General features: G+C 30.2%; 3 protein-coding genes across 3 annotated transcripts; all 3 read right to left on the reverse strand.

Moving 5' to 3' along the window:
• Positions 1–11,107: 11,107 nt before the first annotated feature.
• On the reverse strand, positions 11,108–12,275 carry LOC119612756. Its single transcript, XM_037968616.1, has 9 exons — positions 12,124–12,275; positions 12,020–12,052; positions 11,935–11,955; positions 11,829–11,861; positions 11,741–11,761; positions 11,615–11,668; positions 11,502–11,534; positions 11,412–11,432; positions 11,108–11,292 (listed from the first exon to the last, which is right to left on the reverse strand). Exons 1-9 carry the CDS (start codon positions 12,229–12,231, stop codon positions 11,179–11,181), a joined length of 438 nt encoding a protein of 145 aa, XP_037824544.1. The 5' UTR covers positions 12,232–12,275; the 3' UTR covers positions 11,108–11,178.
• A 3,017-nt stretch (positions 12,276–15,292) lies between these two features.
• Positions 15,293–16,434, reverse strand: LOC119612755. Its single transcript, XM_037968615.1, has 9 exons — positions 16,285–16,434; positions 16,181–16,213; positions 16,096–16,116; positions 15,989–16,021; positions 15,903–15,923; positions 15,797–15,829; positions 15,706–15,726; positions 15,585–15,617; positions 15,293–15,515 (listed from the first exon to the last, which is right to left on the reverse strand). Exons 1-9 carry the CDS (start codon positions 16,390–16,392, stop codon positions 15,381–15,383), a joined length of 438 nt encoding a protein of 145 aa, XP_037824543.1. The 5' UTR covers positions 16,393–16,434; the 3' UTR covers positions 15,293–15,380.
• Positions 16,435–19,085: 2,651 nt separating this feature from the next.
• On the reverse strand, positions 19,086–20,180 carry LOC119612757. Its single transcript, XM_037968617.1, has 9 exons — positions 20,037–20,180; positions 19,944–19,976; positions 19,861–19,881; positions 19,755–19,787; positions 19,670–19,690; positions 19,563–19,595; positions 19,484–19,504; positions 19,371–19,403; positions 19,086–19,302 (listed from the first exon to the last, which is right to left on the reverse strand). Exons 1-9 carry the CDS (start codon positions 20,142–20,144, stop codon positions 19,168–19,170), a joined length of 438 nt encoding a protein of 145 aa, XP_037824545.1. The 5' UTR covers positions 20,145–20,180; the 3' UTR covers positions 19,086–19,167.
• Between the last annotated feature and the right edge of the window lie 3,669 nt (positions 20,181–23,849).

The raw sequence follows: 23,849 nt of genomic DNA on the forward strand, positions 1-23,849 counted from the left end.
AGTTAGTTAGTTAGGTTAGTTAGTTAGTAGGTTAGTTAGTTATTTAGTTAGTTAGTGTGTCTGGCCTGTCTGCCTGTCGTCTGTCAGTCCTCGTTTCCCTGGGCCTTCTTCTCCCTTCCTGCCTTCCGCTGACCATATTTTAGTTCATAACTTCAGGACAACCACCCTGAACTGCAGGGTTAGATATAAGGAAAATAAAAAAAACAGTAAATCAAAATTAAAAACACGTGATTATGTTTATCATTAGAGGATCAATTTCAATACAGAAAAAAACAACAACAAAGTGTACTAATAAATAAATACACATATATTTGTAAGCAACATACCCGTCTGCTGAAAACAAGAAGAAAATAAATAAAAAAGAACCAGTAGTAGACAAAACTCTATACCTTAGAATACATTTGTAAATAACAGAGGAATCATAATAATAAATACCTTGATAAAAATTAGGTCATAACATTTTTTTACCTTCTAAAAAATATAAACTTTTATACCTACAGTTTTTTATTAAATATAAATTTTGTACACATGTGTGTAGTAGTAGATAATATACATATACCAATATTAACCCTTTAAGCAACCCAAAACGGAAACTGTCCATATAAACAGCAACAACTTACAAATGCAGATGTATTTTGTAAACATATGAAATTAAATACAAACACAGATGTATAATTATAAAATTATTATATTATCTTTATATCAGAAATTTATGAAAATTAAATTAAGCAAATTATGTAGTGATAAAACGATCAAAATGTAAGAATTTCGTTCATTTGATGTTACAATATTCTTTAGTTTATACATATATGTTTAATAGTGTGTTATTAAATGTTAATATGTATTATTTACGTGGTTTTTATCCTAGATAATTGTTGTAATAATAAGTATTTATGGATGCATACTAATGCGATATAAAATTTGATAAATATTTTCTTTAAAGAAAGGACCCAGTAGAAATTCCACTATAGTAGTGATGTGTTTGTATTGCTATATGTAACAGTAGTCAATCGGCCCAGAAGAACTTTGTGAATCGGGGGAAAAAATAACTCCCTTAGTGTAAGGCTTGTTGTGTATCATCTTTATATCGCAAACGAATAGAAAACATCTCCTAACGGGTTCACGAACATTTAAAATTAAAAAACATAAAAAATGATAAGAAAACATTGCCGAATATTATTGTTATTTATTATACTTTAAGTCGTGCAATTATAATAAAATCTACCAAAACCTTATAATTATTAACAATTAATAAACAAAAGAAAAAATTTTTTAATTAATTTTATTTTCTTTTACGACTAAAATGATAAAACCACAATGTCCACAATTTATTTATTGGTTTTTATTTTTTTTTATTAATTTCAGCACGTTTTTTCTTATTATTGTTTAACGTTTCGTGTTTAATAAACATTTTCAAATATTTCAAATTTTAATATAGTTTCTGTTGAAAAAAAAAAAAAAACAACATAAATATAAATAAACCATTTATTTTAACCCCTTTAGTTAAACATGATTTCTTGTCAAAATATTTTCTATAGATTTTAACCGAATTATTAGGAGTTTGAAATTTTGTTGGATTTTTGATTTTAGTTGGCGGTTTGTACTGTGCTTGTTTCGTGGTGGTGTCAGTTAGTAAGCGTGACAAAGTACCATTAATTGTGTTGACAGTTTAAGTGAATAAAAAAAATAATCATATGAAATTGTTTTAGTTGCAGTTCCTTTGAACAAAAAAAAAATAATAATAATAATGAATGACCATTTGAATGGTGTTAAATATTTTTTTAATGTTTGTTGTTTTTTTCTGCTTTACAGTTTTGTACTCTACTTTTAAGTGAATTAATTTGCCATGACGTTTTTAATTTCGTTGTTTTTTCCATTTTCTTATTCAGATTACAAAATTTTACAAGAAACACATAAATTAAAGATAACGAATTCTTTTTTCCCTCAAAATGGTGAGATTTTTTAAATCTTTAATTCCCAAAAATATTTGCTTTATTAATTGGTAGAGTCATGTGAGTGGTGTGTATAATTGACATGTTTTTAAAGACGATAGATAATTAACATTTTAAAATGAAAGGACAGAATTAAATTTTAAAAGTTTTAAAGTACTTGGAGTAAAATTTTTAAATATTTTGAATTTTCTGTGAATTAAGTGATTTTTTTAAATATCAGTGCATTTTGTTTAGTATTTCTATAGATATTTGCTTTATTCAAGCCGTGCTTTTCAACTATTGAAACCTGGATCGGGAGCAATTCAAGCGCGGATTGTTTGATTCTTGTTTTAAATAATATTTAGTATTTACGAAATAAGATTAAATTTATTTTAAATATTTCTAATTTTGTTCTACAAAGAAATGTCTGATTCTTATTAAAACTGAAGTATCTAACTAACTAACTAACTAACTAACTAACTAACTAACTAACTAACTAACTAACTAACTAACTAACTAACTAACTAACTAACTAACTAACTAACTAACTAACTAACTAACTAACTAACTAACTAACTAACTAACTAACTAACTAACTAACTAACTAACTAACTAACTACTAACTAACTAACTAACTAACTAACTAACTAACTAACTAACTAACTAACTAACTAACTAACTAACTAACTAACTAACTAACTAACTAACTACTAACTAACTAACTAACTAACTAACTAACTAACTAACTAACTAACTAACTAACTAACTAACTAACTAACTAACTAACTAACTAACTAACTAACTAACTAACTAACTAACTAACTAACTAACTAACTAACTAACTAACTAACTAACTAACTAACTAACTAACTAACTAACTAACTAACTAACTACTAACTAACTAACTAACTAACTAACTAACTAACTAACTAACTAACTAACTAACTAACTAACTAACTAACTAACTAACTAACTAACTAACTAACTAACTAACTAACTAACTAACTAACTAACTACTACTAACTAACTACTAACTAACTAACTAACTAACTACTAACTAACTAACTACTAACTAACTACTAACTAACTAACTAACTAACTAACTAACTAACTAACTAACTAACTAACTAACTAACTAACTACTAACTAACTAACTAACTAACTAACTAACTAACTAACTAACTAACTAACTAACTAACTAACTAACTAACTAACTAACTAACTAACTAACTAACTAACTAACTAACTAACTAACTAACTAACTACTAACTAACTAACTACTAACTAACTAACTAACTAACTAACTAACTAACTAACTAACTAACTAACTAACTAACTAACTAACTAACTAACTAACTAACTAACTAACTAACTAACTAACTAACTAACTAACTAACTAACTAACTACTAACTAACTAACTAACTAACTAACTAACTAACTAACTAACTAACTAACTAACTAACTAACTAACTAACTAACTAACTAACTAACTAACTAACTAACTAACTAACTAACTAACTAACTAACTAACTAACTAACTAACTAACTAACTAACTAACTAACTAACTAACTACTAACTAACTAACTAACTAACTAACTAACTAACTAACTAACTAACTACTACTAACTAACTAACTAACTAACTAACTAACTAACTAACTAACTAACTAACTAACTAACTAACTAACTAACTAACTAACTAACGAACTAACTAACTAACTACTAACTAACTAACTAACTAACTACTAACTAACTACTAACTAACTAACTAACTAACTAACTAACTAACTAACTAACTAACTAACTAACTAACTAACTACTAACTAACTAACTAACTAACTAACTAACTAACTAACTAACTAACTAACTAACTAACTAACTAACTAACTAACTAACTAACTAACTAACTAACTAACTACTAACTAACTAACTAACTAACTAACTAACTAACTAACTAACTAACTAACTAACTAACTAACTAACTAACTACTACTAACTAACTAACTAACTAACTAACTAACTAACTACTAACTAACTAACTAACTACTAACTAACTAACTAACTACTAACTAACTAACTAACTAACTAACTAACTACTAACTAACTAACTAACTAACTAACTAACTAACAAACTAACTAACTCACTAACTACGTAACTAAATAATGAACTAACGAACTAATGAAGTAACTAACTCACTAACTACCTACCTAACTAACTAACTACACTATTGACTAGTTTTTGAATTAATATCATGATTACACTAGTCCATGGACAAGTCTTTGGACTAATCTATAAACCATTATATTTACTAGTATTTTGAACTGTGGGTTATTCAATAGATTAGTCCATGTTTTAACTATGGGTAATCAGTTTACTAGACTGTTCTATGTATGTATGTACCTCTATCATTTCTAGGCCGTTTCACAATAGTAAAAAATCTCAGAAAGTGACGTTAGAAATAACTCTAGTTACAAAATTTGTTGATCAATTTATTTATTTTAAGATTCCAAAAGCCTTACAATAAACCATCCATATTAGTACTGCCCTTCTAGGCTGCTGCTACGACACCAGCAATGGCACCAGCAGCAGCTACAACCTTTTTAGCGGTCTTAATATGGCCAACTACTTTATCAACTTTTTTGGCAGTCTTTGACACTTCGTGACGAACATGTTCCAATTTATGGCCCACCTTATGAGCTGATCTTTCCTGAATTAGGAAATGAAAAATGATTTCAATATAAAAACAATTCCACTAAAAGCCATTTCATTCACTTACTATTTCACGTCCAACTTTGCCAAACAAATGATGTCCCTCGGTAGCATGTTGACTCAAAAGGCACAAGATTACAATGGCGAAAATGGCAAAATATTTGTTGAAGTTCATATTGGGCTGGCTTTTGGTGTTAGTTCCGAATAGTAAATGCAACTGATAGCTTTTCAAAACAAACCTTAGGGTTTTTATAGCAAAAAATATTTAAATATTGGTCAGAAATTTGTTTTTGCAAAAAATTATAATTAATTTGTGTGAGGGCATTAAGAAGACTTCAGTGTTTTTTTATAGTTGGTAGGCTTAAAAACCTATTAAGAACAAACTTTTTAGAAATATTTAAATAATTTTTTGTTATAAAAATTATAGAGTGAAAAGTTTATTTTTGTGGATAAATATATTATTTAATTTGTGGATTAGTTATAGTTTTAAGATTATAATAAAAATCTATAATATTATAAAAAATCTGACGTTTCAAAACTATAATATTATAATAGATATAATATAATCGATTATAAGAAAACTATTGAATACAGGAAGCTACAAAAATCAGATCAGATAAAGATCACTAAATGTATGTTCTTAACTAATATACAAATTTCAATTTATAGAAAATAGTTTTTTAATTAAATTAATACCCCAAAGACCCACTATAATGGTATTCACGTGTAGCCAATCTGATTTTTATTATTTTCAATAATAATTTTTCATTATCTAAACAAAACTATCAATTATATATTAATAGGCCGATAAGAAACTTTTGTTTACAATTTTCAATAAAACTTAAAGTTAATGAATGAAATCTAAGGGGTCTGTCCGACAGTTTGTATATTCTGAAAACTCGCCAGTCATTTCGTTTATTTTGTTCAACCAACAAAAAGTACATGTAAACTTGATAAGTAATTACATTTTGAGACTTTAAAGAGCTTATAATTATGCAAAATATATTAACATTTGATTAATTACTTTATTTTGACAATAAAAATATTGTTTAATGAACATTAAAAAGTTGCTATTTAAAAACTGTTCTAAACTTTACAAAGACCATTAGTTGATATATGTTATTTATGAATGAAGGTACTTAAAACAAGTAAAAGTGTTATATTCGGCTATGCCGAATCTCATAAATCCACCAGCAAATCGTATGCCTTAAAAGGAATGTTCCCCTATAAACATTAGGAAGATATTTGGAATAGGGCTTAAATCAATTATGTACCCAGCTCTTTTGAATTATCAGAATAATAATTTTTAAAATCAAATAAGTTTTGTTCCGTTTTATAACTCTATAAATTGGTTTTCTCTAAGTGATGTTATATGGGGGTTAGGGTCAAATATGATCCGTTCGTTATAATATTTTGTAAATAGATTTCGGTTCGTATAACACTTATTTGTTTTGAATTTCATTGCTATACTCGTATCTTTAATTCCGTCATGAGCGTAGAAGTAATTTTCTGAAGGTGACCTATTATGGAAGTAGGGTCAATGGACCGATACTAATAAAATTTTTTATGAAGATTGAGCTTCGTATGCAACTTAATTAGGCCGTCGTTGAACTGGTACTTTTAAAACAGTTATGACCGTTAAAACAGTTATGACCGTTAAAACAGTTTTTTTGGGGGAGGGTCACTTGTATGGGAGCTATGCGAAAAAGTGGCCCGATATTGCCCATTTACAATACCAAATCAACTTTATGTATGTAATATGGAATGTATGGAATATTTGTGGAAAATTTACAGTCTCAGCCGAAGGACTCTCTTGTTGAAGCTTTCAACATGTTTATTTCAGCCATCAGACAGACCGACAGACCAACAGACAGACGGATGGAGTTATGCGAAAATGTGGACCGTTATTGCCCTTTTATAATACCAAATAAAACTTACTTATATGGAGTATTTGTGGAAAATTTACAGTCCGAACCGAAGGACTCTCTTGTTCGTGCTTTCAACAGACAGACAGACTGAGCTATGCGAAAAAGTGTCACGATATTGGCCATTTGCAATACCAAAACAACACTTACCTATAGGGAGTATAGTATATAGAAAATTTCAACTCACTTGTTCCTTCCGCTCGGACTTTATCATGCTTACAACAGACAGACAAACATGGCCAGATCGTCTTAGAATTTAATAAGGACAATGCAACGTTGTCAACATTGCAACGATTCGTTGTTGAAATCTAAATTTTATACACATCCGTTGTCTAAATGTTAACAAACGTGGCAACGGATTGTTAGTTAACGGATGTGTATAAAATTTAGATTTCGACAACGAATTGTTGCAATGTTGTCAACATTACATAGTGTTGTCGTATACTTTGACAACGGATGGTATTGAAAAATTATAAACAGTTTGGTGTCAATTTGGTACCAGGCGTGTATATTTCTTCTTCCCTCTGTGTAGGAAATATTTGTGGAAAATTTCAACTCCCTTGTTCCTTTCTTTCGGACGTTTAATAAGGACCCAGGTTATATATACATTTGAGGGTTTATAACAAATATTTAGATGTGTTACAAACGGAATGACAAAATCAATATTCCGCCTTCTTTTTGAAGGTGGGTATAATAAAAACGTTTAACCAAAAAGTGTTTACGATTATGGGTTTTCTCGATTTTCTCATATTTAATTTCTAAAGTGTCTAATCGGAGGTGTTTTTCTAACTTAAAAAATCTCCAAAACTTGTCATTCTAAATAACAAAATGTAAAAACTTTTCAAGAAGTCAAAGACCATCCAATAACTTTAAAGAAAATCCCAAAATAAGGAACACATGAACATGGGAGAAGCGCCATTTCCACATACAAAATAAATATTAAAAGATGAAACTACAACTTTGATATCCCGGGGAACTTTTAGCAATGATTGATGCGGCACCTTTCCTATGAAGTAAATACATCGAATCATCATATATCTTGAAAGCTATAATAGTTAGAGCTCTTAAATTTTGTGCGAGTAACTTTGCTATCAAAATGAATATTTCAGCAATAGCATGAAAAACTGCTACAGTGGTCATATACTTAGAGCACATGCTAATAGTTTGCAAATCGTATTTTTACACTTCAGTTCATACCTATATATAATTCATTGATAAAAGTTTGTAAGTTAAAAAATCGATACACACTAACAACTTTATCAGTTCCTACAAATTAGAAAAGTAACAAAGACTTTTTAGTCTGTTAAATTTCTAATAGCTTAAACTTTTTATGGAAATTAAGAATTTATTTATTTTAAAGCCATTAAAAGTATTTTGATAAAAAATAATACCAATATTTTTGAAGTTTACAAAATATTTCCAATTTCGGTATATAAACAGAATTCAATTCCAAAATTTGTATCAGTTAACTTCGCCAATTGTTGGAAATACCTTAAAACATGAACTTTAATAAATATTTTACCATTTTCGCCATTGTGGTCTTGTGTCTTTTGGGTCAACATGCCGCCGAGGCACATCATCATTTATTTGGTCATGTAGGCCATGAAGTGGTACGTAAAATATGAAAATTTTCAAATTATTTTTATATATTTTCTTCTATTTCCATTGAATTTAGGAAAGATCTCTTCATAAAGTGGGCCATAAACTGGTGAGTTGAAATCGGGAAAATTTTTGGAAATTTGTCTTCTATTTATTAATTTTCTTTAGGAACATGCCCGTCATGAAGTTCACAAGACTGCCAAGAAGGTGCAAAAAGTAGTTGGTCATATTAAAACCGCTAAAAAGGTAGTTGCTGCTGCTGGTGCCATTGCTGGAGTGGTAGCTGCTGCTTAAAATATAAATTATTTTTTGTTATACAAAAAATGAAATTTATAAAATAAAATAATAGAAACAAAATATGTGTATATTTCATTGTTTAATATCTTTATGCCATCATGATACATTGAAATACAGGTCATAGACCAACAAAAGTACATATGTATATTAATCTGGTTCCTAGCAAGAATCTAAGACTTCGGTAGATAGGACATAATGCCGAAGTCCTTTACGTGAGTACCTGCCGTGTTGACCTATCTCACAGTGGTCTTTTTCAACCACTGGGTAGCTTTGAGAACGGTCTACCATCGCCCCTTCAATCTTCAATAAAGAAATCTGGTGCCAATTTTTGTGCATGGCTGAGCCGGTCCATGTACAAGCACTTTGCTGAAGTACTCGAGCTATCTAATCTCTTACCAGTAGCCCCGTTGGGGAAGTACAGTTGTCATGAGCAAGCTCAATCTAACTCCTACAAAGGAAAAGGCAATCACTAGTTAGAGTCAATACAGGGGGCGTACCCAACATCAGGTGAAAACACCCTAAACATTCTCATCATCTAAAGACTCACCCCAGTGCACTCCTGAACCTCTTTTAAGTCGCCCAACCACACTACTGAGATGGCTTCTGTTGGTTTGGCAACAGCAACTAGAGACGTATTTGGTAGCCCAAAATACCCAAGATAATAAATCAGGATCTCTCTTCATGAACCGATCTGTAACAAAGAATGGAAGAATTTCCAAAGTCAACTGAACCCAATAATTGCCCCGACAAATAGTCGAGTAGCATAAATCAATATATCCTGTTGAGATGGCAATATCACAGAGAAACTTCCCCGAAGCGTAAAAAGGCATACTTAATCAGTACTAGCCTCCAATATATGGAGATTTTCCCAATCTTTCACCAATTTTCGCATCAGTTCCATTCCCATGATCATAAAGATCTTTCCACGGAATGACAGGCAACTACTTAATGTTAACCTGATAATTCCCAAGCATATACCGGCTACTACACGACCGGTAAGAAATACCGATCGGGATTAGGAATTCAGCATATGCTGCTCTGTACACAGACCTGTGTCATTTGAATAGAGAATTAGCCAACACATTATATATAGGGTATATCAGCCCAACAATCTCTCCCCGCGAATTTGGGATTAAACCACAGGCACTACGTGGATCCCGAAGAACCTCAACCAACTGACCAGCCAGGACAAGTCCGGTGGGCAGCTGGCCACCCGTAGTACCAGATTATGAGGTTCTCTTGTTAGACCCCATGTCAAATCGTTCCAAGGAAAGGCCGAGGGGTAGGTAGGACTATTGAATGTGAAATAGGGTATCTACGTTTAACCCTACAACTTTTATTTGTAATTGTTCATAATTAAAAATCAAATCATATGCTCAACCATATGATACTCAACACCAAATTTAAACAATTTGTTGACAAAAAAATTATTTTCTGTAAAAAGTGTTATACGGCGGCAATGGTAAATATGGGAATATCCTTATAAATGTTGGTAGAGGGATTTACGTTTACATTAAAGTTATTTATGCTGAATTTTATAGTGATACTAGTATTTATAAGTGAATTATTGACTTTCAAGTATTTTCTGTAGGGGACTTTGTAAGGGGGCTAGGGTCAAATGAGCCCCCATCATTACGAAAATTGGCAGTAACATTTAGAATTATACAAAACTAAGTAATTCTGATTTTTGTAGAATTACTAAAACATTTAACATAGTTGTGAGCTCAAAAGCCCTATTCTAAGGGTACGGTTGTCTGGGGGCTATGTGAAAAAATGGACCAATTTCAACCATTTTCAATAGACTTTGTCCTTGGGTCAAGAGAAAACTATGTGCCAAATTTCCTTTCGACAGACAGACGGACGAACGGATGGATGGATGGACGAATCGACGGACATATCTTAATATATTCAGAAAGTGTAGGACCAATATTTTAGGGTGTTAAAAACACTATAGTGGTGTAGAGTATAAGTAATCCACTGGCGTTGATTCGTATGATAAAGGTAGCCAATTAACTCTCGAATTTCCTGAAATTTGGTTTGCATTGTTTCGTTGGATATATGACACTTCTGTTGAATCACATGTCACCATCGACCCGAGATAAAGGTTTTCGGTATTAGAACACTACTGGCTACCACGTGGTGATATGGCCTAATATACATTTCAACAAATTCATTACAAGGGACCCAACTCAAAAAAACGATTTGGGCGAAATTTGCACCAAGGTTAGTACTACTGGATAGTAGGTCAGACACAAATTTTCAGCTCTATCGGTCATGAACTGCCAGACGTTTTTTTGGAAACAATGAAGAAATAGCTATCTGAACTCCTTTGGAGAATTTTTACTAGGACCAATAGGTGAAAAGTTACACTCATTTGAATAAAACCCTGTGTGACCAAAATGTCCAACTTTGATCCTTTCTGACACCGGAAGTTCTTGACCGATAGAGCTGAAAATTTGTGTCTGGCCTAATATCCCATAGTACTAACATTTCATCCAAATCGGAAGACATCGATTTTAAAAGTTGGATCACTTGACACGAAATTCCCTATATAAGTATGTATGTATATATTGTACCTAACACGATCTGATCTAATTTCCAAAAAAAGTCCATTTATTAAGAAAAAAACATATATGTAGTTTTGCAATAATCATATTATTTTGTTTATTTAAAAATAAACTTCAGTAACAACTTCATATTTAAAGAAGAAAATGTTTAAGCATCTCGAATTACACCAACAACGGTACCAACGGCTCCTATAACCTTGCCAGCTGTTTGAACGGTTTTAGCGATTTTGTAGACCTTGTAAGCTTTCTTGGCCGTCTTTACCTTTATAATAAATTGAAAAACAAATATTATTAGGATAAGCTTTATAAAACAAATTTTCATACAAAATTTCTTCTATAAACCCTTGATAAATGATTATGATTAAGGCCCTAAATATTTACCACTTTGTTGCCATCATTTTCCTGAAATAATAAAAATATTAATTTGATAAAAATTCAATATTAAGTCTTAATATTTCAAAAGATATTTACCAGTTTAGTACCCACTTCATGAGTTTTGGTTTCCTATGGAAAAAAAGTTTAAAGAAATTTATATTATTTCTTGAGATAATAGTATATTTTTATAATTTTTTATACTAATTTACCACTTTGTCACCAATATTAACCAACTTTGCACCAGTTTCGTGAACCACTCCTTCCTGTGGAGAAAATAAAGTAAAATTTAAATTAATTCATAATAATTTCAACCTTTGACAAGGTTAAGTAATTACCGCTTTATCACCAATATTGACCTTGAAATGAAACGAATTATTCGAGATTATTCTTTAAAAATCAAATTTAATTAAAAAAAAAACTCACCAATTTGGCACCAGTTTCATGAACATCATCTACCTATAGAAACAAATTCAAATTTAAATTAACTCCTAATATATAGTTTTAAAATATTTAAGTATTCTATAAATACCACTTTATCGCCAATATTATCCTAGAAATAAAACAAACTATTCTAGATTATTCGTTAAAAATTAATTTTATTAAAACAAACTCACCAATTTAGCACCCACTTTATGGGCATCCCTTTCCTAGTACCAAAAAACAAAACTTAATTTTAATAAATTTCTTTAAGATTTTTACTCCTTTCAATTCAACTTACCACATCCTTTTTTAAATCTCCAAAAATACTATGAGCCTTGGCAGCCTGTTGACCCAACAGGCACAAGGTCGCAATGACAAAAATAGCAAAATATTTGTTAAAGTTCATGGTTTTCGATTTTCAATTTTTGTTACGATTTGTTCAAATACAAACTGTTGAAATTTCGGGCATTGCATTTAGTTTATATAGACAATTTTTTAAAAATAAAGGAATAAAGTTTTATCGAAATATATGAATAATTGCAAAATAGTTAAAGCTATATGATTTTGGGTCTTACAACTAAATATTAAATGTGACAAATGCATTTAAATTTTGTTTGATATTTTTTTTGGGGACCCCTTATCTACTAAAATATTTTAGGTGTTAATTTTAATTAATTCATAAAATTTTCAGTTTTATGTTAAATGAACAAAGTCCATATCATAATGGCTTGGTGCAATATGTTTAAAATTAAACAAACTTGCAATCAAAATTTTCTTACTTTTATATCGAGGAGAGTTACTAACATCGAAAATAAAATGAATTTGTAATAAGTAAGATTGAAAGAAAGATATTTATTTACTGGTCCTGTTGTGCCCTGCTTTCGATATCCAGAAACTCAATTTTCTAAAAGTACAAGTGCCTTAGAATTTTCCAATCAGTGTTTTTGAGGGAATTAATGTCTGAAATAACATGAGTCCCAAAATATATGAGTATAATTTGGACGAAAGCCTGGCAATGGTAGGGAAAGTAGTCCAATGTTTCACTCTTCTCTCCGCATGCTCTATATTAGTCTTAATCCAATTGTGTTGATGTTCCAGTAATCTTGCTCATTATGAGCATGCTTTTAGTTGGGGTACCTTTTTTGCTTCTACCCACCGTTTGGGATTCTCTAATCCATATTTTTAATTCAGCCTTAGTTGCATTGAACGGGTTTGCAAGCGTCAGGATAACATAATCGAGTTCTATAGCAAGTATTTTCTCTATTTCGTTGTAGATAATTCCATAAAGGTCCCGTAACTATATGTCGAAAATTCTTGATTTCCTCCTTGACCAAGCCACTTGCAACAATTGTCTCTCTGTTAGTCTCCACTTATCTTCGTATCTCTCAATTATTTAAAAATAAATTTACCCAAAAAAAAAAGTTTTGACTTTGTTTAAAAAAGACTAGTTCTAAACCGAGGGCAAATATAACCACTTCGAATTCTTAAACAGCAACTTTGGTACTAATGTTGTCATCATTACTTTTAGAAACCGTTCTGTTAAACATTCATATACTTCTTTCATCGAAATAGAAAAATGCATTAAAATATTTGAAACTTTTGAAACCGATGTCTTCCGATACGGGATGAAATTTGCACTAATGTTAGTCCTATTAGATAGTATTTTAAAAAAATTTTCAACAATTTACTCAAGAGCTTTCTAAGTTGCAGTGGGTCAAAGTTTCATATGTGACATGCAAAACATGTGTTTCTTCTTATCTATGTAAATTATAACCTATTACTAGATTTGTTTGTAATTTCAACAATACAACTTTCCAATTCCTTATATATGGAAGATTGAATTTAGCCATATACGTATTTCCGTTGGTTTACATATTTCTGTCGTTATACATGTTGAACTTAGTTTTCAGAAGAGTCCAGTTATCAGACATGAAGATATCAATTTAAAATTAGCAAAATTGATGCATTAATAATGGAGATATGCGAATATTTCGAAACAACACCTGATTAGTTTTTCCAGAAACTATAGCAGCCTTTTCAAAAAATGTTGTTACAAGTCTTTTCAAAATCGTTTTAAAATTTCATATCTATATGTAGCTCTCATACAAAATTTACATGCTTCCGAAAAATGGGTTTTTTTATTAATAACTCCCTCTGAATATCGCTATTTCCACAAATAAATCGTATTACCAACAAAAAAATTGAATAGGTAGATAATTGCCCATAGCTCCCGTATAAGGTCCACTTCCTAAAACATATCAAACGAACATAATTCTTTAATAAATAACCATATCGGGATAAAATTTAACAGGATCGGTGCATGATCATAATGTCTGTTCAATAACAAAAAATGTTTACAAATTATCACAAATTGTTTTTGTATTTCAATGTAACGCACAATAATATTGGTCTAAGTATACCAATCAGAATCATTTTCTGAGTTGATTTAGCTATGTTCGTCCGTCTGTCAGTCCGTCTGACCATCTGTCCATGTAAGCCTTGTAATCAAACTACAGATCGCAATTTTGAATATAATTAAATGAAATTTCGTACATGATCTTCTATTATCCACGGGACGAAGCCTATTGAAAATGATTAACATCGGTCTATTATCTTAACAACAAACAACTGAACCCCCGAATAAGGCTTGTAAACCTTGTAATCAAACTACAGATCGTAATTTTGAAGATAATTCAATGAAATTTCGCACATGATCTTCTATTGTTTTAGAGACGAAGGCTATTGAAAATGGTTAACATCGGTGCATTATTTCACCTAGACCCCGTACAACTGATTATTAATATACTCGTATCACGACAAAAAGCTGCAAAACCAAGTTCTATACTAGCCTTGATGACCCTTTTGAATTTTATAATTATAGGCCTCATCTGACCCTAGTCCCTATACAAATATGACTTAAATGTCCACAATTTTATTCAACAGTAAATGGCTTAAGTGAAAACTAAATCACATTTTATTTTTATAACTGGTGTAGGGTATTATAACTTCAGCCTCGCCCGCCTATAACTTCTTGCTTATTTGATTATATTTATAATAAAGTCGGTTCACATATAATAGTTAGAAGTTTGTCATTCTGTTTGTAATTTTTACAATATAATTTTCCGACCCTATAAAGTATATATGTATATTCTGGATCCTTATAGATAGCGGAGTCGATTAAGCCATGTCCGTCTGTCTGTCTGTTGAAATTAATTTTCTCAAGACCCCAGATATCTTTGTGATCTAAATCTATAATAATATCAAAGATAAATTCAGAAAAATCGGTCCTCAAATAATAGAGATATGAACAAAAATCTGAGACAACCTCTGAAATTTTTGAGTACAACAACGTTTAGTATTTGTGTTGTTTTGAAATTATTTTTAAATAGATTAAGATACGATATAGCCGAATATAACATTCTAAATTTCTTTTTGAAACAATTCTTCATTTTTATTAATAAAATATTGGTATTTTTATAATTTGCAATAATCAATAGATTTCTTTATTTAAAAACAATCTTCAAAAAGGTTTTTCGTATTTAAAGAAGAAAATATTTAGGCATTTTGAATTGCACCAACAACAGTGCCGATTGCTCCTATAACCTTTCCAGCTGTTTGAACAGTTTTAGCGATTTTGTAGACCTTAACAGCTTTTTTGGCCGTCTTAATCACTTCTTTGCCATCATTTTTCTAAAACAATAACAAAAATATAAATTAGAAATTTTATAATACTAATTCATTAATTCAACAGAAACTCACCAATTCAGAGCCCACATCATGAACTTCGCTTACCTATAGAAAAAAAAATAAAATTTTATTTGATTAAATAAAAATTTCGCCAAGTTTTGGATATCGTTTTTTTGTTATATTAAATATTTACCACACTTTTACCAGAATCAACCTAAAAATTAAACAAAATGTTAGAATAATTTCAAAAAAAAAAAAATAATAATAATTCAACTGAAACTTACCAATTTGGCTTTAGTATCTTGAACATCACTTTTCTATTGAGAAAAATAAAGTAAAATTTCAATTAACTCATAGTAATTACAAACTTTTAAGAGATCAAGTATTTACCATTTTATCGCCAATATTGACCTAGAAATAAAACAAATTATTCGTGATTATATTTAAAAAAAAGTAATAAATTAAATAAAACTCACCAATTGTCCACCAGTTTCATGAACATCACTAACCTATAGAAAAAAAGTGAAATTTAATATTAACTTCTAATACATAGATTTAAATTATTATAGGATTATATATTTACCACTCTATCGCCAATATTTTCCTAGAAATAGAACAAATTATTCTAGATTATTCGTTTAACACGAATTTTATTTAAACAAACTCACCACTTTAGCACCAACTTTATGGGCTTCTTTTTCCTAGTTACAAAAATAAAAATTAATTTTAATAAATTTCTATGGAAAATTCATTCCTTTTCAATACAACTTACCACATCCTTTTTCAAATCTCCAAAAATGCTATGAGCCTTAACAGTCTGTTGAGCCAAAAGGCCCAAGACCACAATGACAAAAATGGCAAAATATTTGTTAAAGTTCATGGTTTTAGATTTTAAATGTTGCCCTAAATTTGTAAAATTCAAACTGTTGAAATTTCGCGAATTGCATTTTGTTTATATAGAAAATTTTTGAATATGAAGGAATTTATTATTTTTACTCTTATTATCAAAATATATGAATAATCGCAAAATAGTTAAAGCTATATGATTTTGGGTCTTACAACTAAATTTTAACGGTGACAAATGCATTAAATTTATTTTGATATTTATTTGGGAATCTTATCTACTAAAATAGTTGTAGGTATTAATTTTAATTAATTCATAAAATTTTCAGTTTTATGTTAAATAAAGAAAGCTTTTTTTATCTTATAGAAAGTTAGATTCAAAGAACAATACAATACAACTAGCCCGCTTTAGGGCCTGTTGTGCGTTCCTTTGCCTGGTAATTGTTAGTTGAAAAATCGTATAGATTAATCCAGAAACTCTGTTTTCTGAAAATAATTCTCCAATCATTGTTTTTGAGAGATTTAATGTCTGAAATAACTTGAGTCCCAAAATATATAGATCTAACTTAGACGAAAGCCTGGTAATGGTAGATAAAGTGGTTCAAAGTTTCACTCTCTTCTTCGCATGCTCTATATTATTCTGAATCCAGTTGTGTTGATTTTATCGTAATCTTGCATGAACACTCAGAATACATACAATCATACAAGTCTGGGACTTGCTCATTCTGAGGAGTATTTTAGTTGGGTTCAGCTTTTTTGGTTCTATATTTTTAATTCAGCTGTCTGACTCTGAATTCTGACTCCCTCCTTGACAAACCCTGTTATAACATCTCTCTCTCTCTATAGTACTCGTATTTTTAAGTCACTAATAATCGTTAAAGTAATTTTTTGTACGGGAACTAACATGGGGGGTAGGGTCAATTATGGACTGATCCACATAAAACTTGGTAGAGAGGTTTTGGATCATAAGGGATTTACTTACTTACTTATGCCAAATTTCATTGCTACACTAGTATTTTTAAGCCAGTAATGAGCCCTAAAGTAATTTTCTGAAGGGGACCTTAAATGGGGGGTAGAGTTAACTATGGACCGATCCACATAAATCTTGATAAAGAGATTTTAGCTCGCATGAAACTTATATGTGTCGAATTGCATCGCAATACTCGTATTTTTAAGCCAATAATGAGCGTTATTATCAGTTTTTGAAGGGAACCTTATATTGGGGTTAGGGTCAATTATGGACCGATCCACACAAAATTTGGTAGAGGGGTTTTAGATCATAAGAGACTTATTGTCAAATTTTTAAGCCAGTAATGAGCGTTAAAGTAATTTTTGGAAGGGGATCTTATATGGGGGTTAGGGTCAACTATGGGCCGATCCACATAAAACTTGATAGAGAGATTTTGGCTTCATTGAAACTTCATGACTATACTCGTATTTTTTAAGCCAGTAATGAGCATTAAAGCAATTTTCTGAAGGGGACCTTATATGTCAATTATGGACCGATCCTCATAAAATTTGGTAGGGAGATTTTAGATCATATGAAACTTATTTGAGTCGAATTTCATCGCTTTACTCGTACTTATAAGACAGATATGCCCGTTAATAATATTTTTCGGGGGTCCACTTGTATGGAGGCAATCTAAAAACGTAGATCGATATTGCCCATTTTCAATACCAAACAAACCTTACCTATAGAGTATATTTGTGGAAAATTCAACTCTCTAGCTCGTTCCGTTCGGACTCTATAGTGCTTTCAACAGACAGACAAACGGACGGACAGACATAGCTAGATCGTCTTAGAATTCAATAAGGACCCAGAATATAAATACTTTTGTGGGTCTATAACCAATAATTCGATGTGTTACAAACGGAATGACAAAATCGATCATCTTTTTTTTATGGTGGCTATAAAAAGTGTCTTTCTGTTAGTAGTGTGTTAGTACTAGTGTTGTCACCATTACTTCTGGAACCCGTTCTGTGGAACATTGTTGTGATTCCAGAATATGTTTCAAAACAACTTTAGGGAAAATCGCGTATTTTTATACCCTTCACCCTTCATATATTATTTAGGGAAAATCACGTATTTTTGAAGGTGAAGGGTATACCTTCGTGAGAAATTTGTCATTCCGTATGTAATTTCTACAATATAATGTAATGTATGTTTAAATCACTTTTCATAAGAGCCCAGATATCTGCGATATCCGAATCTTCAATAATTCTATCAAACATTCTTTCGAGAAGTTTCCTTTTAAAAAAATTCCGAAACAACCCAGCAACTAGTTATTTCAACAAATTTTGTCTCAAGTCCTTCTTTCTTCTGGCTTTCAATTGTAATTACTTATCTAACAACATACTTTTCAATGACTACAACATATGGTCTAGATTACATAGAAGTAGTTTAATAAGGTCTTACTAATAATGTGTTATATATGTAAATACTAATTCATTAGTCATCTTGCCAGTGAAGATATAGATGCTGTATACGTTTTTTCATGTGATTTACAATGACTACTTTTTCTAATTACTTGTAATCGTTTGAGGTAAGTACTTGTCTCCAATGACATCGCCGTGTTAAAATAATTACTTAAAAATCTATTGTGTAAGAAAATTTTAGCACTTTAACCCCTTACATGGTAATGAAAGTTTTTACTGGGATGGTTGAAAGCTTTTAAATTTGGTTTTGAAAAACTTTTTCTTTTTGTTTAATAAACAAAATATGTATATATGTTTTTATAATTTGCAATAATCAATATATTTCTTTATTTAAAACAATATTTAAAAAATACTTCGTATTCAAAGACTATAACAATTAGGCATTTTGAATTACACCAACAACAGTGCCGACTGCTCCTATAACCTTTCCAGCTGTTTGAACAGTTTTAGCGATTTTGTAGACCTTATAAGCTTTCTTGGCCGTCTTAACCACTTGTTTGCCATCATTTTTCTGAAATAATTAAAAATGTCCATTAAAACTTTTACATTATTAATTCAATAATTCAACAGAAACCGCACCAATTCAGATCCCACTTCTTGAGTTTCGTTTGCCTTTAGTTTAAATAGATAATTTAAATAAATTTATATTATTTGCACAAGTTTAAGATATAGTATTCATTTTTATTATTTACCACTTTTTCACCAGTATTAACCTAAAAATTAAATCAAAGATTATTATAATATAAGAAAAGTAATTTAACTGAAACTTACCAACTTGGCACCAGTATCATGAACATCACTTTCCTATTGGAAAAAAATAAAGTAAAATTTGAATTAACTTATAATAATTCCAAACTTTTAAGAGATCAAGTATTTACCATTTTATCGCCAATATTGACCTAGAAATAAAACGAATTATTCGGGATTATACTTAAAAAAGGTAATAAATTAAATAAAACTCACCAATTTACCACCAGTTTCATGGACATCACTTACCTATAGAGAAACAGTTAAATTTATATTAACTTCTTATACATCGTTTTAAAATATGATACGATTATATATTTACCACTTTATCGCCAACATTATCCTAAAAATATAACAAATTATTCTAGATTATTTATTTAAAAAAATATATATATAAGAACTCACCAATTTAGCACCCACTTTATGAGCACCACTTTCCTATATAAAATGTTTAATTTTAATAAATTTTAATTTTTATTACTTTTCAATGCAACTTACTACATCCTTTTTCAAATTTCCAAAAATGCTATGAGCCTTGGCAGCCTGTTGGCCTAAAAGGCACAAGACTACAATGACGAAAATTGCAAAATATTTGTTAAAGTTCATGGTTTTTGTTGTTTACTATGATTTGTACAAATACAAACTGTTAAAATATCGAGGTCTAAATTTTCTTTAAATACAAAAATTTTGTATTATTATATGTACCCTACACCACTTTAGTGGGGAGGGTATATTGGGTTTGTGCTGATGTATGTAACGCATAGAAATATTGGCTTTACACTTACCTTAAAGTATACTAATCGGCTCATAATCATTTTCTGATTATGAGCCGATGACCGTCCGTAAACCTAGTAATCAAACTACAGGTCACTATTTTCAAGATAATTTGATGAAATTTTGCACAAACGTTTGGTTCATTATTACACCTAGCCACCATACAACCGTAACCCCCGAATATGTCCTTTAAGCCCATAATTATGTTAACTGTTCTAGTATCTGTACAAAAATCAACAAAACTTTGTTTTATATGAGTCAAAATAATACTGCTGATATTCGTAAGGAACGGGCCTCATTTGATTCTAGCCCTCATATAAAGTCCCCTTCAGAAAATGACATTACGATGAAATTCTGGATAAATAACTTTAATGTTAAAATAAATCCCTCTATGAAAATTTATAAGGATAGGTTCATATTTCCCCTTGGCTCCATATAACCTCTCGTCCATAAAATTACTTTTTTGTCAACAATACGTTATTCTTCAAAATAATCAAATTTTTAACATACAAACTGGTGTAGGGTATCCTATGGCCGTGACCGACTATAGATTCTCACTTGTTTTTGCATTGTTTTTATTATCAAAAATATTGAATAATTGCGGAATTGGTTAAAATGTTTTAGGGTCTTACGACTATATTAACTATGACAAGTGCATTATAACTTTTTGGTATTTATTTGGGGATGTTAGGTACTAATTTTGATCAGTTGATAAAATTTTTTTTGTTAAATAAACAAAGCAATGATATTGGAAGTTTGCTGCAAAAAATATATGAATATCCCCATATTCATGTCAAGTGACCGACCAAACTTTTGAAACCGATGTCATCGAACTTTGTTTTTAACACAAACTACTTACTTAACTCCCTGTTTGCATGCTTATTGTAAGTACTTACCTAACACCCTGTTACTCCGATTTTTATTAGTCCTTATAAAAAGGACTTCAAAGTTGAAAGTGCTTACAATTTCAAACGAATATTTTAATTGTTTATGTGTGTTATATGATGCTGGTATCAAATGAAAGCTCGGAATCTATACATTCTATCTATATTAATTATTTGACTCACTTAGACAAAAAATCGAAAAAGAAATTAAATTTAAACAAGTAGGAGTGTTATATTCGGCTGTGTCGAATCTCATACACCCACTATCAAACTGTATGCCGTAAAAGGAATGCTTCCCTATAAACAACAGGGTGATATTACTCATCAAATTAACTGAAGAGGATTTTATATGAGAGATATGGTTAATTATTGACCGTGTTTATACCCTCCACCACCATCAGTGGTGATAGAGGGTATATATAACTTTGTCATGCCGTGTGTAACACCAGGAAATATTCATCTGAGACCCAAAAAAGTATATATCGAGGGACTATATTCAATAGTCTCTATCTGTCATTTTTATGAAAATAAGATTTTGGTGGCAAAATATCCAGCAAACTATCCCGCATCAGTGACATAAATTTTAAAAGAAAAAAATAATTTTTGGCAATTATATAGCAATTTTTAAATTTCTCCATCTTATAAAAAGAAAAATTCTGAATGCAAAACTCTCTATCTCATCCAAAAATTGCTTCAAACTCTATTATTTTGGATAATTTTCTGTTGAAAAACAAGCGGTTTTACTAATTTGGACATGCAGAACACAAATTCGCAAAAATATTTGAAATCGGTTTAATAGTTTTCGAGATATCGCACATTATGATACTAATTTGATTAATTTTATTGCCGTGTTTAACCATATAACATTGATTTTGGACCAAAACCTTATAATCTGTTGCTTTTTCAACAATTTGGTTTCTATTATTTCATTAAATTGCATAAAATGTAATATTTATTGATATTAAATTAAATAAAAAATTTATGTTTCTATGAAAAACTCTCTATCTGAAGGTAGTAAAAAAAATTTCGTATAAAAAAGCTCTATCTGATATAAAGTTGTGAATAATTCTGCAAATAATGCAAAATTTTAAATTCTTTTTATGTAACGATTTAGAATATGGTCGTAAAAATATATTGTAGAAGAAAAAATTCAAAAATCTTCACGAACTAGCTAAATAAACAGTTTTTTTGCTCTCCTGAAAACTTGTGTTATTTTAGATAGAGACTATTGAATATAGTCCCTCGATATATTCTGGGTCCTTATCAAATTCTGAGTCGATTTAGCTATGTCCGTCTGTCTGTGTAAATCACGCTCACGATAAAACGAAGCAATAGAGTTTAACCAAATTCACCCAAAATGTTCTTCATTTTCCTAAGTTGTTTGGTATTGAAAATGGGCAAAATCGGTTCACACCGGGAAACGTTATGAATCAAAATTTAAAACAACCTCGAAAAAAATAAGCATTTTTTACACATTCTGATGTAATTTTCTCGAAAACTATGCAAGATAATTCCATTCCAAAATTACCAAACATTCGTTTCTACACAAGAGCTTGATCCCTGCATAAAATTTTCTGAATCGGTCCACAATTTCATATACCTTCCATACAAAAGTACATATTCCCGGAAAATGGGTTTTTTGTTAATAACTTCCGTCACAATGTCGATATCTTCACAAAATTTTACAAATTAAAATCTTATGTCAATAGAATTCATACAGAGGAAAAATTTTCTGGGTCGGTCCATAATTGGACATAGCTCCCATACAAGGTCCCTTCCCGAAAATCACTTAAACGCGCATAACTCATTACTAAATTAAGATATCCATATAAAATTTGGTACAAGTATTACTCATATGCACAGAAATATTACTGAGAAATTTTGTTCTGAACGGTCCATAATTGGTCATAGCTCCCATACAAGGTCCCCTCCCGAAAATCACTTAAACGCTCATAAATCATTACTTAAATAAGATATCCATATCAAATTTGGTACAAGTATTGCCCATATGCATAGAAATATTACTGTGAAAGTTTTTTCCGATCGGTCCATAATTGGTCATAGCTCCCATACAAGGTCCCCTCCCGAAAATCACTTAAACGCGCATAACTCATTACTAAATTAAGATATCCATATAAAATTTGGTACAAGTATTACTCATATGCACAGAAATATTATTGAGAAATTTTTTTCCGATCGGTCCATAATTGGTCATAGCTCCCATACAAGGTCCCCTCCCGAAAATCACTTAAACGCACATAACTCATTACAAAGTTAAGATATCCATATAAAATTTGGTACAAGTATTTCTCACATATACAGAAATATTACTATTAAAGTTTTTTGGATCAGTCCATAATTGGTCATAGCTCCCATACAAGGTCCCCTCCCGAAAATCACTTAAACGGGCATAACTCATTACTAACTTAAGATATCCATATAAAATTTGGTACAAGTATTGTATCATAAACACAATGAAGTTGAACTAAGTCGGGAAGTCACGCATATATGTACTGTCCGATTCTGCACTTTATTTTTTGTATATCCTACACCCTAAATATTGGTCCTACACTCACCTTAAAGTATACCATATGTTCATCTGCCCGTCCGTCTGTATGTCAATTTTCGAGATAGTTTAATGAAATTTCATGCT

The sequence above is a fragment of the Lucilia sericata genome, unplaced genomic scaffold (assembly GCF_015586225.1).
Source record: "Lucilia sericata isolate MDLA Ls3-8-SP2 unplaced genomic scaffold, ASM1558622v1 Contig001823F_arrow, whole genome shotgun sequence".
Classification (NCBI taxonomy): domain Eukaryota; kingdom Metazoa; phylum Arthropoda; class Insecta; order Diptera; family Calliphoridae; genus Lucilia; species Lucilia sericata.